The sequence below is a fragment of the Lycium ferocissimum genome, chromosome 7, assembly GCF_029784015.1.
Source record: "Lycium ferocissimum isolate CSIRO_LF1 chromosome 7, AGI_CSIRO_Lferr_CH_V1, whole genome shotgun sequence".
Classification (NCBI taxonomy): Eukaryota; Viridiplantae; Streptophyta; class Magnoliopsida; order Solanales; family Solanaceae; genus Lycium; species Lycium ferocissimum.
The window spans coordinates 30,304,689-30,319,649 of NC_081348.1; the positions used below are offsets into that span (position 1 = coordinate 30,304,689).

General features: G+C 36.9%; 1 protein-coding gene across 1 annotated transcript; it reads left to right on the forward strand.

Annotated features, from left to right (window-relative positions):
* Positions 1-1,860: 1,860 nt before the first annotated feature.
* Positions 1,861-12,336, forward strand: LOC132064292 (E3 ubiquitin-protein ligase RFI2). Its single transcript, XM_059457230.1, has 6 exons — positions 1,861-2,301; positions 6,050-6,219; positions 7,492-7,550; positions 10,687-10,712; positions 10,795-11,179; positions 11,614-12,336. The coding sequence occupies exons 1-6, from the start codon at positions 2,130-2,132 to the stop codon at positions 12,077-12,079; spliced, it is 1,278 nt and encodes a 425-aa protein (XP_059313213.1). The 5' UTR covers positions 1,861-2,129; the 3' UTR covers positions 12,080-12,336.
* Positions 12,337-14,961: the final 2,625 nt, after the last annotated feature.

Consider the following 14,961-nt stretch of genomic DNA (forward strand, 5'->3'; position numbering starts at 1 on the left):
CGATAGCTTGTAATAGCAGAGGAGAGAGTTCAAATCTATGTATTTTATGAGGACAAAGTCTGATAAAGGAAATTGTTCTGAAAGGAGAGAAAGAGAAGCGAGATAGGGGTAACTTTGTCTATATATGAGCTATTATAAGGAGAAAATAAGGATGTGTAAGATTTTTATAATATAAAGGTGTCAAGTGTTTGATTTAAAAATATGGAGGGTGTATCTAAAATTGAGTGAGATTATAAGCGTGTTTAGGTGTTTTACTCTATTATTTATTTAGGTGGCCAACGTACACTAGTGTACGACTAAGCTAATTGGACAAGCCCATGTTAAGGACCAGTTGACCAAATTGAAAGGACTTTGAAGTCGATTCCTTCCCAATCCAACTTGCAATCTTTTCCTTTTCTTATCTCTCTTCTTTAGTTTACCCCAATTTGCAATTTTAAAACTATCCCAACAAACAAGTAAAAATGCTGTCAGTATCCATTGTTGCAACCTAAAAGATATTTAGGAGTATACTAATATTTATAAATAATTTTGAGTTTCTAAAAAATTGTCTTCATTGCTTTTTATATTTCGTTTTCTTCAGTTCAAGAAAACGATAGTTTTTGTAACCAATAAATTTCTAAAGTATGTTAGGTAGAATTAGGCACATTAAAAGTTACTATGTGTTGTTAGGGTGGAGTAGAGTAGAAGCGTTATCGTTGACTCCACAAATCTTGTATGGTGATATAAATTATTGAAGAAATTACAAGATATTTTCATTTCCGTCTTCTTAATATCCCTGTCCCTTTATTCTTTTCTTCCATGTTTTCCTTTCCCAACATGCAATGGGGCAAAATTACTTTTCCCTCCTACCTATACTTTTTGTGTCATTCACTTCACCAACTTTTTTTTTTCTTTTATTAGTTTTTAATAATTAAATTAGCAAAAATATATAAAAATTAATTAAATCACCTTTATATTCACTCACAACAATCATTTCTCATCTCATCCGATTACAACTATAGCATTAGTAGATCCAGTAGCTTAGTTGGTAGGCTACCCAAACTTTCACTAAGGGTTCGAATCCTCACGTTGTAATCTCCTCCCTCATTTCCCCTTCCCCTACCCCTATGTAATAAAAACATTTTTAAAAAAAAAACTATAGCATTTGTAAACATATAGCTCAATCTACTCATTTATTTCTTATTAAACAAGAGTTATACTTTTAGATTTGACGTTATATATAGATGATAACACTATATTTTTGTGTTATATTTAATAAATATTTTATGAAACGCAAAGTGTTCCATAACTTCCATTTAATAAATGTTTTACAACATAGTATAATTTGTTATGTCTCTATTTTAATTAAAATACAAACAAGGATTTTAAAAGAACTACCCCTAATGTATTGAAAATGGCTTAAATTTGTCCTCCTTCCATCTATTCGACTCCAAGTGTCCTTAACAAGTTCCAGTCGATTTCAGATCTAAGTTCAACTCAACTTCTTCAACCTTTAACAGTGATGGATTCTTAGAAATCCAGCCCTAACAATTATTGAACAAATGAATTAGGATAGGTCAAATCATATTTGGGTTGATTTTGATACCCACGTGAATAATAGCACCTAGTCCCACATATGCCATCACAATTTATTAAAAATAATTATTCTTAACCCTAAAATCAATATTAAATACAATTGAAATCCAATAATAAGTAAAGAAAAAAACAAATTAAAACTATTTTGACCAAAAGGGTGCACCGTTCAAAGACGTCAAATGTCAATATTTGGTACTTTTACTCGATAAACATATGGAAAAAATAAAAAAGAATTTAAGTTTGAGAAAAGAAAAAAGAAAGAAATAAAAAGAAAAAGGGTCCGTAAAATAGGGGGTGAGGAGAGAAAGGAAAATAGAAGGAAAAAGAGAAAGAGGTGTTCACAGTTTTTGGACAGCCAAGCCTCATCCATCTTCCCAACAAACAAACAACTCTCACCGCAATTCTCTTTCATCTCTCACCCAGACCCCCAAACCCAGCCTTCGCAATCGGATTCTCTTCTAAATTTCCCCTTCTTTTTATTTATTTTTCCTATATACTTTTTTTTTTTTTTGTGTAAATTAATTAAGGTAGGAGTAAAGCAAGTTGTTTAAATTATGGGGTTGAACGATGTGGATCTTCAAGATGACGGTGATGGAGGAGGAGATGGTGGTGGTAAAGAAGATAAGACATCATCGACGGTTGCGTGTTCGATTTGTCTTGAAGCTGTTACCGATAATGGTGATAGATCTTTCGCTAAGCTTCAATGTGGTCATCAATTTCACCTTGGTTAGTTCCTTCACCTAACTTTTAATTAATTAAACCTAATTCTTACTCCTACTTTGTTTCCTGAGTAAGGGGAAAACTTGTTGGTACTTAAATTTAGCTACGGATTGTCTGAGATCTGATTTTTCGATAAAGTTGTCTACTTTTTTTGTCCTTTGGGAGAGCAGAATTTGATTTTATGAAGAATTGTTGCTTAATTTTCTGTTATATCTAACTTAAACAAGGGGTTTTGTGCTAACTTGCACCACAAAGAATTGTTCTCATTGATTAATAGAGAAAATTATGCATTCTGTAAGTGGAAACTTTGTTGATGTTGTCTTACACTTTGAACAAGGGGTTGTTTTGTGCTAATTTAGACCACAATTGACTAATAGAGAACGTTATGCTTTCTGTAAGTGGAAATTTCGTTTTTTCTGAGTAAGCTAGTGGTATCTGATGTTGGCTTGCACTTTGAGAGGACTCATCCTCACGTATTTCCTAAATTGTGTCAACTGGGTAATCTAGTTAAATGGACTTATAACATGATGATGATGATTATCTGCTTTACTTAGTACTTAGGGTTAGCTGTTAAAAAACATGGCATTGCATGTGTTAGTTGCCTGGGTGGCTTGAGTATGATTTAGAACAGCTCGGCGGGTGAAGTTGAAGGAATACTAGATTTCACAGTTAGTTAAGTTGAAAAATTATCAAGAATGGCTAGACGGTCTAAGCAATTGTCAATTTGTTTTTTCGTACAGCAGAATGCTGTTTGGAAAATTAAAGATTCAAGGATTTTAGCATAATTCTGTTAATTAAATTCTTGGATTCGTATTTCATAGTCAGAGGGGAAGGTCAGAGGTGAAATTCTTGGATTTATGAAAGACGAACAACTGCGAAAGCATTTGACAAGGATGTTTTCATTAATCAAGAACGAAAGTTGGGGGCTCGAAGATGATCAGATACCGTCCTAGTCTCAACCATAAACGATGCTGAGACCAGGGATCGGCGGATGTTGCTTTTAGGACTCTGCTGGCACCTTATGAGAAATCAAAGTTTTTGGGTTTCGGGGGGAGTATGGTCGCAAGGCTGAAACTTAAAGGAATTGACGGAAGGGCACCACCGGAGTGGAGCACTGCGGCTTAATTTGACTGTGTTGGGAAACTTTCCGAGGTCCGGACATAGTAAGGATTGACGGAGGCGAGAGCTCTTTCTTGATTCTATGGGTGGTGGTGCATGGCCATTCTTAGTTGGTGGAGCGATTTGTCTGGTTAATTAGTTAACGAACGAGACCTCGGCCTGCTAACTAGCTATGCGGAGGTATCCGCCCGCGGCCGGCTTCTTAGAGGGACTACGGCCTTTTAGGCCGCGAAAGTTTGAGGCAATAACATGTATGTGATGCCCTTAGATGTTCTGGGCCGCACGCGCGCTACACTGATGAATTCAACGAGTTTGTAGCCTTGGCCGACAGGCCCGGGTAATCTTTGAAATTTCATTGTGATGGGGATAGATCATTGCAATTGTTAGTCTTCAACGAGGAATTCCTAGTAAGCGCGAATTATCAGCTCGCGTTGACTACGTCCCTGCCCTTTGTACACACCGCCTAAAACCAATTTCAAAAAAAAAAAAATTGAAGGTTCAAGGATGTTAAAGGAGATTGAGTACTTTCACAACTTTGAAAGCAACAAGGAGCAAGCAAGGAGGAGGTCAATCGATGAAAAGAAAAAAAAAAAAAAGTTGATTAATCAAAGGTTCAACTGATCATCATGCTTGTGTTGTAAAGATGGAGTCTTTAGCATAATACCATACTAAATAGAAGTACACAAGCATACTTCTTTATTTGGGATTGCGCCTGTCCAGTTTTTGAGTCTTAAATCTGGGGTCAAGTAGCTGTAACAACGATACAGTTACATGAGCAATATAGCTGGTTCTATGATTTCGGTATGAGAATACGAAGAAGGTTTTACATGAAAACCAGTGAATGCCTTATCAAAAATGAAAACCAGGGAAGAAAAGGAAAAGAAGAGGATGAATCTTCATGCTGAGATTTTGAAGCCTAATGTACAACAAAGACTTTTTATGACTTACAATGTGATTTCTGAAAAATAAGAAATAAACAAAACTACAATCTTTTTTTTTTTTTTTTTTAATTAGTGAAACATTACATTGCTCTTTGCACCATCTTTCTCTTATGGTCACCATTGATGATTTTCTACCGTTTCTTCTGATGCTTTCCTTCTCATTGTCCTCTAACATATAATCTCCCTCACTTAACATCAAGAATACCTAACACTTTTGCTGCTTCTCTTAATATTGGTCATAGAACATGCTCCCTTCAGTAGTAACAAAAAATGGAGAGCATGATGTAGTTTAGCTATCCAAAGTCTCGTGTGCGAATAGTATTGCTTTCTCTTGGTCATTTGTCGAGGTGGTCGACATGCAATCATCCCAGAACCCTACTCAGAAGGTTTCATCTTTTTGTCTAATCTTCTAGATTCTTGAAGACCACTTCGAGACTAGATTGGGTATGTAACCTTGGTCACTGGGATCGGTTTTCTGTTATTATGGAAAGGATCTGGGATGCATATGGTGGAGTCAAACCCAGATTTTCTCCCTGGCAAAGAGAAATTTATACCGTTGGACGATATCCGTTATGTTCCTTTACATCCCATATTAGCCAGGGGTATAGCAAGGCTGCTGTTGCACATGAGGGGGCGTGCTGAAAGACATATCCATTAGTTAAAAGTGTGCTTGCTTTAACAACTTAAGCTTTTAGATGAGATGTCACACATTTCAACAATTTCTAATACTAGTTTAGTGACTTTTAATTGTGCTGTCTCTGCTTAATTACTAACATTTTCATTCATAATGGTTCCTTAATAACTAAGTTATCACTATACTAGTTATATTTATTGTGTAGAAGACTGTCTACGGGCAATAAGATGCACGTGTTAGCATCGTTGCACCTACACCAAGGTGTCGCCTATGTGAGATGAGGCGTCCGTTCTGAAGTAAACTTTGTTCCAGGGCTTAAGCACATTTTTCAGTGATCCTTTTCTGGAGCTTCCCTGATCTTCAATTGTAGAAAGCAAGCCCAATGTCCTCTTTACCAACATATATATGTTTGCATTTGTCAATGGAATCTGGACTGAGTTGTCTTTTGGATCATGTTGTGACCAACGAACTTGAATTTCCACTTGTCTGCCACCATTTTATTTTTTACAAACGAAAAACACCGTAACCATAGTAGAAGAAGAAAGGAGAAATATGGCTATTATTGTATTCTCTCTCATTTAGGAGATTGTTGTGCTAATATAGCTGATTTTCTAAAACTAACCCTACAGCTAGCAATTTTATGTGATGTTCTACAATTTCATTTGCTATATGACGTCTGCCATTTGTATCCACTATTCACTTCTTTGATATTATTTTACAGTTTGCTTAATGGTGGAAGCCATTATCTTTCTAGTAAGTTCCTTTCAGAAACCATTTTCTATTAAGCATAACTTGATGGAGCTTTGGGAAATTTAGGATTAGCGACCCTTATCAATATTTTTTTTTTTGGTTGGGTGGGGGGATGGACGGTAGCGTGTAATAACCTCTCCTTTTGATATCTACAACAATTATCGTGTTGAATGTATTAGGGCAGAGAAGCTGGGGACTATTGAGTGTAATAATGTTTTGTTTGTGACGTTCTCTAATAATGTCTGAATGACAAGAAAATGGGTGTATTTCATCTTGTTGACAACTTCCCATTCTGGCAATTGGCTTGCAGATTGCATTGGTTCCGCCTTTAACATCAAGGGGCAAATGCAGTGTCCCAACTGTCGGAAAATTGAGAAGGGTCAATGGCTTTATGCAAGTGGTTGCCGTCCCCTACCTGATTTCAACATGGATGATTGGGCGCATGATGAAGACCTATATGATCTGAGCTATGCTGAAATGGTAAATATGAGTCATCTCTTACCTACTGTTCAGTAACCTAATAGTCAATCTAACCTATAAAAAAATATTAAAATTTCTGATCTATCCGGTTTTAGCGTGGGGGCCGTTGGACGTTCCTATTCCTTTTTTCCCTGATAAAGAACATTGGGACGTTACTTTATCTGGACGTCATCCTGGGAACTGATTGAAGATTAGTATTGAAGAAGCAGATGGACTTGCCTTATCTGACTCGCAATGCCTTTTCAGTTCTGTTTTTGTTTATATATGCTTTGTCTGTTTTGAAGAGTATTGCCTAATAGCATGTCCTTGTTATGATGTCCGTATTCAGCCACCCAAACCTTTATTGTTGGTTTAATCTCTTCTTGTTAGCAAGAGATGAAATTCTTTGAGCTTAGAACTGTTAATTTGGTATTCCAAGAATTCTAAACAATCTGGGTAAAATATTTTTGATATATGAGTTTGCAGTTTCCTGACTTTGACAATATAGGCTTATATAAACATTATTAACACGAATGGCCTATGTAAGTGTTTTTGTGGGACCTTCTATTCCTTATTTTTCCCTGATTAATAGGACATGTTTTTGTTAAGATGTACTGTCTGAAGTATTTGTTTGTATTATTTACAGTTTGTGTCATAAATAAATTATTTGCCTGCACATCTCATCGACCTGGTTTTGTCTCCAAAACTTACACGAAACAATTAAGATAAATCCATAACACGAGATATCCTGATCTTTCACATTTCTAGAAAGTCATCTACAGCAACTTATTGAAATGGTAAATGCACACTGGATTTCTGAATAAGCTGCCTAAAGAATTACAGCAGGTTACAAGGTTGATCTTGTAAAACCCCACCAGTCTTAGTAGTCAACAAAGGTGCTCCATGTTTTTGTCCATCATAACGCTGACTCTATCTCATCATGAACATCCACTTGAGAACACATAGCCTATGAGTATAGCAACGGTGATATATACACTGGCAAAGTTGGACGTGAGGAATTTCCGTTTTCAAATGTATTTCTGTCAATTACTTTTAGTAGCAAGAAACCACTGCAAATGGTGTGTGTAAATTTCCATTTCTCCTCCTGTACTTCTAAGAAAAAGCTCCATTTCTCCTGTCAAGCTCATGAACATTTGCTGTTGCATTAATAGTGCCCAACTTTCGCTTTTCTGTTGCCTTCCTTTTCTTTCTGTGATCTGCTTATTGTTGATTGCATTTTTTTTCATATATCTTACCTACTGAATGCTTTATTTCCTGTGCATGGTTTTGCAGTCATTTGGAGTTCACTGGTGTCCGTTTAGTGGATTAACTCGACTGCCATCATCGTTTGAGTAAGAACGATTTTACTCTGAATTTTTCTTTTCACTCTGCCTTCTTTGGGCCGAGCATATCAGTTTTACTTTTTGGGTGGAGATTGATTGTGTCTTTTAACCCGTTTGGTGATTTGTTAATGATAATGTTGCCTCATTAAGGGAGCTTGTAATGTTTAAATGTCACTGTTCTGCTTATATAGTCTTTGAAAGAGAATACTGTCATAGTAAGTGATTCACTTGATATTCTTTCCTTCAGACCTTTTAATGGAGGAGGTAGATTTTGGTGTGAAAAAATTATACTTGGAAGGAATTAGTTGTGTTGGATGTATAGAGATGAGATACTGGTGATGCCATGATAGAGCTCATTAGTTCTCTGCATAGTTGAAGGGACAATGCTTTTGCTTCTTTGCTGCTGTACATATTGTGTATATATATATATATATATTACATCACTATGCAAGTGCTGTATTATTGACCTTGTCAAGAGAGATAAAGAGAGAGGACATACTGGTTATATATTGACATAAACAACATACCCAGTGTAATCCCACAATGAAATTTTGCCTCTCCCCGTCTTGCTAAATATATTACCAGCATAGGTACACCAGCAGAAGGGATAGCACGTCTTTATCTTTTTAGATTTACTGTGTGGTGACTGGTAGTGTCCCCGGGCGGTGGGGGGTTGAAAGCAGGATGATTTTTTTACCTAACAAGCACTGAGAGCCGCGCAGATTAAGCATTGATTCGTTGCTATGTATATTTTTCTATGCAATATTGAGGCTGAATTTCGAGTTGAGTTTCAACACATTTCTTTCTTTGCTATGTTGAGACTGAGTTTTGAGTTAAGTTTGAATACATTGTGTGAGGTGGAAGTAAACCATTCATAGAACATTTTGTATCTTCCTAGATCTGAAAGCTGGCCTATTTAGCTAGTTTGAGTTCAGGATGTTGATGGGTTTGCTGTTGGGACTAATTAGCCTCAAGCATCTCAGTATCTCAATATTTGTGGGGCCTTGAAGTATGATATGCCCTCAGATCGCTGCTTTCTTTTTGATGGGCAAAGAGCTGAGATTATAATTTTCTTGCCTCATTTGATTCAACCAAATTAATCTAAGACGGGATAAGGAATATAATAAGCTCTTAGATTTCAGCATCAATTCAAGTAGATCAAGCTTCTATGCTGAGGCTAAAAAAGGCCCATATAAGAGAAAAAAGATCCAAGATATTCTGAGTCTGCAAATTATTTTTTTTGAGAATATTTAAAAATGGGATAATTGGCCTGCCCCTCTACCCTTCCCCACTTAAATACCAGACTTTTTTCTAGGACAGGGTTCGAACTCATGACACGTGCCTAACCCACACATCTTGTGCTACGCTCTTACCACTAATTAGCATATTCAGAGTCTGCAAATTATGACGCTGATAATGTTCTGTTCTTTCACTGAGAGCGTTATCACTAACTCTGCTGTTGATATCTTGCTATAAAGTGTTGTCCCTAGGTTTGGCTGCAATCTGTATTTCTAGACTGAAGCTGGAATTGTACCTACATAAGATTCCCCTAAAGGAGACACCTGAGACCTTGAGGCTTACATACAAGCTCATTGGCGATGTGTTTGTACTTCCACTATTAGAACTGTTCCATTTGGACAATTAGTTTTATTAGGGGTTACAATTGGCTGGGTGACTTACGTGGAAGCTTTACTTGGACAGGCCTGTGTGACTCTTAGTGGGGTTGGTTGGAGAGGCTGGGCCAATGCAGTGTAAGCTGATTGAGGAAAAAGACTGGAAGAAACTATTTAATTTGATAAAAGGAGGAGGAAATTTACGCAACTGGGTGGGATGGTTTTAAAGGAAAATAATTAAAAAATATTTAATTTGATAGTCAAAGTAATTGAACATAACGAGGCTGGAAGGGTGGAACAATGTAGGGCAGTTTGTAAGGGTGAAAGTGAGACGTGTGGATAGGGGATACATCACTAGTTTGAACCTGCTGGCAAGGAGCCTGATATTTGTATGGGAGCCAGGCTAGAGGGTTCATACTCCTCTGAGTTTTGAACATGTAAGCCAACTAAAGCTGGTGCTGGACCAAGTTCACATGGAGCAAGTTATTTCCCTGTTTGCTCTATTAACACTAACATATAATTCAAATCTTAATTTAGCACATTCATCTTTTTTGCTTTCGAAGGAGAACATGTAGTAATTAATTGTTTTTGCTTTTTTTTTTTGTTTTTTGTTTTTTGATGACATGGGAACCCGCAGCCGCTACCCTTCGGGTGCGCACAGGGTAAACCCAGCTCCTGTGTAATAGCTCGCAAACCACACAGGAGAGATAATCCGCACTAGGCAAGCCCCGTGCGATGAGCTCGACCCAGAAGGCAAATCCCCTGCTGTCGTAGGCAGGGGGTTTCGAACTTGAGACCTCCATTATGAAAGCCCCATGCTCGACCAACTGATCCACCCTTGCGGGTTAATTGTTTTTGCTAGAAAGCGAGATGGACTTCTGTTAATCTTTAAGCATATTAAATACTAAACACCCTAATCTGTTCCAGTATATATGTCACTCTTTCATTTTTGATGAAGTGTTTTAACACCATTCTATTAATAACATTATTTTATACGACTTCTCACAGGTTCCAGATTCAAATTCATTTAAGCAATCAAACTTAAACTTGGATGTGATGATTACTCTATCAAACTACCCTTTTTCATTCAGTTACTACATTTTTTTTCCAGTACAACTTATATCATGCATAAGTCAAATCAACATCTTTAATTCTTCCTGTTATATCACATGGAGAGTATAATTAGAACTTCCATACATCCTAATATTCCTTGTGACATTAGAGCCCGACTGCGGTTGCCGATACTCTGTTCTGTAGCTGCTTTCTATTCGCTGAGTAAACAGTATGTGCCTGCCATTGAGTTTTCTTATATTTACACACAAGAAAACAAAGAGTAGCTAAGAGCTAATGATGAGATTTTTTCCTCTACTCTCTTGCTGTGGATGGAATAGGTTTTTTCCTCCTCCCTTGCTTTTGCTATGCTGTAGATTTTGCGTGTTGTTGTCATGTCCAGGCATTTTGTCCCTTTTGCTTCTCTTCTTTTATTTTCTAATACTAATTCCTCTGACCCCTATAATTCACATTGCTTGCAGTGAAGGGGATCTTTCATCTAGTGCATGTAAGATTTCTGACTCTCTGATCTGCTGTGTAGTAAATCTTTTCTACAAGCTTCAATAATGATGGGTTTTCGTACTTTACAGATCATGATCTTCTGGGTCAGCATGCTATATTTGCTGAACACACAGCTGTATCATCTGCTGCTCATCCATGCCCATATGTTGCCTATGTTGGCATCCACCCATCATCTTCAAATTCCAGTGGGAGTATCAATGATAGTCCTAATTTCAACAATCACTGGAATAGTCCATCTGTTCCCAGCGAGATGCCTGCGACTTATGCTTTCCCAGGAATGGATGTGCATTATCATAGTTGGGACCATCATTCTTCTTCTTTCCCTATGGCTAACAGTCGTGTTGGTGCTGCTGATCAGTCCTCGGTTCCCTCTGTTACTCAGAGAGTTGCCAGAACCAATGCTGATATCCCAAGACCAGGATCTTTTGTCCCTCCATTCCTTGTTAGTCACGGGTATGATAAGTGGAATCACAGGCAATTAATTTGTTCCTGATCAAATAATTATAAAACTCTGTTAAATATGGCTTCTAAGTGTACTTTACATAAAAGGTTCCCCCTACATTCCTTTACGTTTTTATTTTTCTGTTTGGAGGGGAGGATGGTTAAGGGGTGGAGTACAGGGCCTAAAATGTAAGAAGAAAAAGGGGTATAGTGTTTGAAGGAAATATTGAAAAAGGACTTAATTTTTTTTTTTAAATTCAATTTATTCCTGCTTTGAGATTACTTGAGACAAGTCATTGTGGGGCTTCTGGAAAATCCAGAGTAAAACAAACTTAGCTTTTTTATTATTCTTGTTTTTGCGTTTCATTGTGCTTCCCCCCTACTTTGGGGGGAGGGATGTTGTTTTTGTACTCGGATTCTGATTCTGATGTGCATCGCTTTTGCAGTTCTGCTGCTAGAGCTGGAAGTTCAGTTGCCTCACCAATGATACCTCCTTATCCTGGAAGTGTAGCTCGGGCTCGTGACCGTGTTCAGGCTCTTCAAGCTTATTTTCAGCAACCAAGTAATTCACCAGCTGTACGCACTCCTGTTATGTCTGCTAGTCGAAGATCCAGCAATCATAGAGGGTTGGCTCAAGTGGGCCCAGCTGCCTCATCATCTGATCAGGCTGGTGGCTTCTACTTCTATCCTTCAGGTACTTCAGGAAGAAGCTTTCAAGAAGCAGAAAATCCAGTATCCAACAGATATTGGGAACGGGAACACATGCCTGCCTTCCCCTTGAGTCAGGTTGACAGAGATCCTATTTGGGGGCCATTTCATCACACAGGTGTTGGATCTGATACTGGTAGTCGATCTGGAAGCTTCCGCCCGAGGCATGGATCTGAGAGGATGCCATCCCAGAATCGGTCGTAAATTTCTTGTGCTGTTTTGATGAGAACTGTGATTACTATGAATGAACCCAATTTATGTATGTTTTGAGAAAACGATCTATAATGGTTGGAGTCTTGTCAATTTGGCAGGTTCAAACTGTTTCGTGGCCATGAAGTGATCCCTTCTGATGGCCATGAGTTGTGTGATGGGACTGTGGCGTCCTCTTGTTTCTGTGCCGTGGGGTTATAAATAACATCACAATGTTAATGGCAAAGTTCAAGCTAGTGGTTGCCTCTTTATCTGCAGTGTTTGGTTACACAGATTTCTGTCAGATTAGTAAATGGTTTCACATTATACATCGTCATTGATGAACCAAAATATAGTTTTGGTCGACAGAACCCGTTGTTCAGGTTGGTTTTATGGTTGAAGCACCTAATGCATCCTTGTATTAAGGGTGACAAAGAATAAGTGTTGAAGCTATTAGACTCTTTTATCTTATGGTAGTGATAATGGTTCTTTGGTACATTTTGAATGAAATAATGCTTATTGTAACTAGTCTTGCGAGAAGAGCCTAAAATAAAAAGAAAATAATGTTCAATTAATTGCGGACTTTTGCTGTGATGTTTCTACACCAGCACTGTTTCAACCTTGTGGAGTTGCTAATCTCTTTGCTCCTATCTACTTTTGGTACATACAAACGTAGACCTCAAAATGCTCTTATAATTACTACTTTACTAACTTGAATTTTGATAATGTCATTAATCAGTTTCGCCATTATCAGTCTGTTTTCTTGAAGTAACTTACTCATGTTAAAATTTTACAATTTGTATATAGCTAAAAATTCTTAGTGAAGATATGATATGATCCAAAATAAGAAAAAGACGTCAAACATGCGTAAGTACCCTAGTTCACTATCAAACATTGATGAACAAGAAGTCTAGTGATGAGTGAACTCATACGTTAAAAGATCTGATATCCTAAATTAGCAAGTGCACAGATGTTTCAGTAATATATATAACTATTAGACTGTCAAACACTGATGCACAAGAAAGCTAGTTGCCACATAAACTCGCAAATCTTGAAAAAGATGATTGTGATTTGTTGAAAAATGAGATTTGATCAAGTGATTTTCAATTCTAAACATAATTTAAAAGATGTGAAGAACATTAAGCTACTAGAGATCACACTTAGAGGAAATGAAATGGTTCAAATTAATCTCATGTTTTTGAAAACCCTCGTCCCAAAAGCTAAAATCGCCAACATAGTTAGCATTATGAAGTATCTAGTCTAGAACCTTTCTAACCTTAAGCAATTAATAAAAGAAATAAGCCACCACGTACATTTGATCAATTAAATAACCCTCTGCCAAATTTACGTTAAATTTGGAAAATCATGAAGAATAATCTCTAACAACATAGAATATGCATTCAGTGAGACAGAAAGACGAAACTCCTTCAATAAACCATCACATGAATTAATTAGTAACCCCAACCATGTTTTCTAATAATTATCCCTGGATAAAAACAGTAAAATTGACAAAACTACCCCTGAAGGCCTCAAACCCTTTTTTACCATCGCATTTTCACAGCAACGGCGCAAAATATTTCTCTGCTCTTGGGGAGATGCTTGTGTTGGGGTGATTGAAGAACATCTTTGACATTATTATCTTTTCATTTAGCTTTTTTCACAAGGTTAAAACTTCTATCAAAACCTATTTCTCGTAGTCTTTCTTTTCATCATTTATAAGTTCTCTGTTGCATAATTTGGGAGATCCTAGTGAGACTTAACAGAAATCACAACTCTTTTCTGAATGCTATGTTATCATTTTGCTGAATAAATAATTGAGGAAAATCACAGCCCAATATGTATTACTGGAAACATGTGCTAAAGAGATGAAATATGTGAAAGAGTATTAGCTATATGTGAAAATCACAGTTGTGGATTGTCCTTTACCATTTATTAGCCCTTCTCTCTTTGTTTTGATGATGAAATCTTAGTTTAGCTTCTTTCCAATATTCTCTTTATGTGCTTAAAAATTATAAATTTGTGCTCATAGATTCCTTTTTCTAAGTGGAATTTTTTTGTGTACTGATTCTTTTCATTTTTATTCTGGCAAAATTAGGTCTTCTTATGGATCATCAACTATTGTCCGATATTGAATGCTTTATCATCCTTGAGGAGATATTTTGCCAACAATTTCTTGTTGTGTTTATTTTTCTTTTCACGGTTATTTATGGTCATTCTATAAGAAGACGAACATAAAAATAGGTCCTCTTCTAGTGTCAATGAAAAAGAGAAAAGCAAGAAAAGAAAAAGGCTTGTGGAGGATGCTAATGAGACATTTCTTAAGGGTATGACGGAAGTTATGAAAAACTTTACTGAAAGTCATGACAAAATAATGGGTGCCTTGATTGACAAGATTGGGGTATCCGATATTCGTGGTCAAATTTATTCCATCCTTGAATCTCCCGTATTTGAGTTGTACTCTGCAGAGCAACGTATCAAAGCTACAATGGTTCTCTGTGAAGATGTCAAAAAGATGGAATTGTTTTTACGTATGGGTGAACTTGAGCGCCAGACAATGATGTCCATGATCGTCAATGGTAAACTTTGAAGTATGGTAAACTTGTGTATATAAGTGGCGGCACTATTTTGATAGTTTTTGCTCGACTGACAACTTCAAAGTTTGACTGTAGTGCCACTTTTTGATACCTCGGGTTATGTCCTTACTCTTTTGTTTATGACTGGTGGGCACGAGGATGCTAATGTTTTTTTTTGTGTAACTAATGTCTATTAAATAGCTTAACTCTAGTGTAAATGTTAAGGGCATATGTAATTATATAACTGCTATGACAGTTCTTCAATTTCTTTTTTAGTAGTTTAATTTTGGGATTCTGCTATGTTGTTTTTGTTAGTTAGTTGGA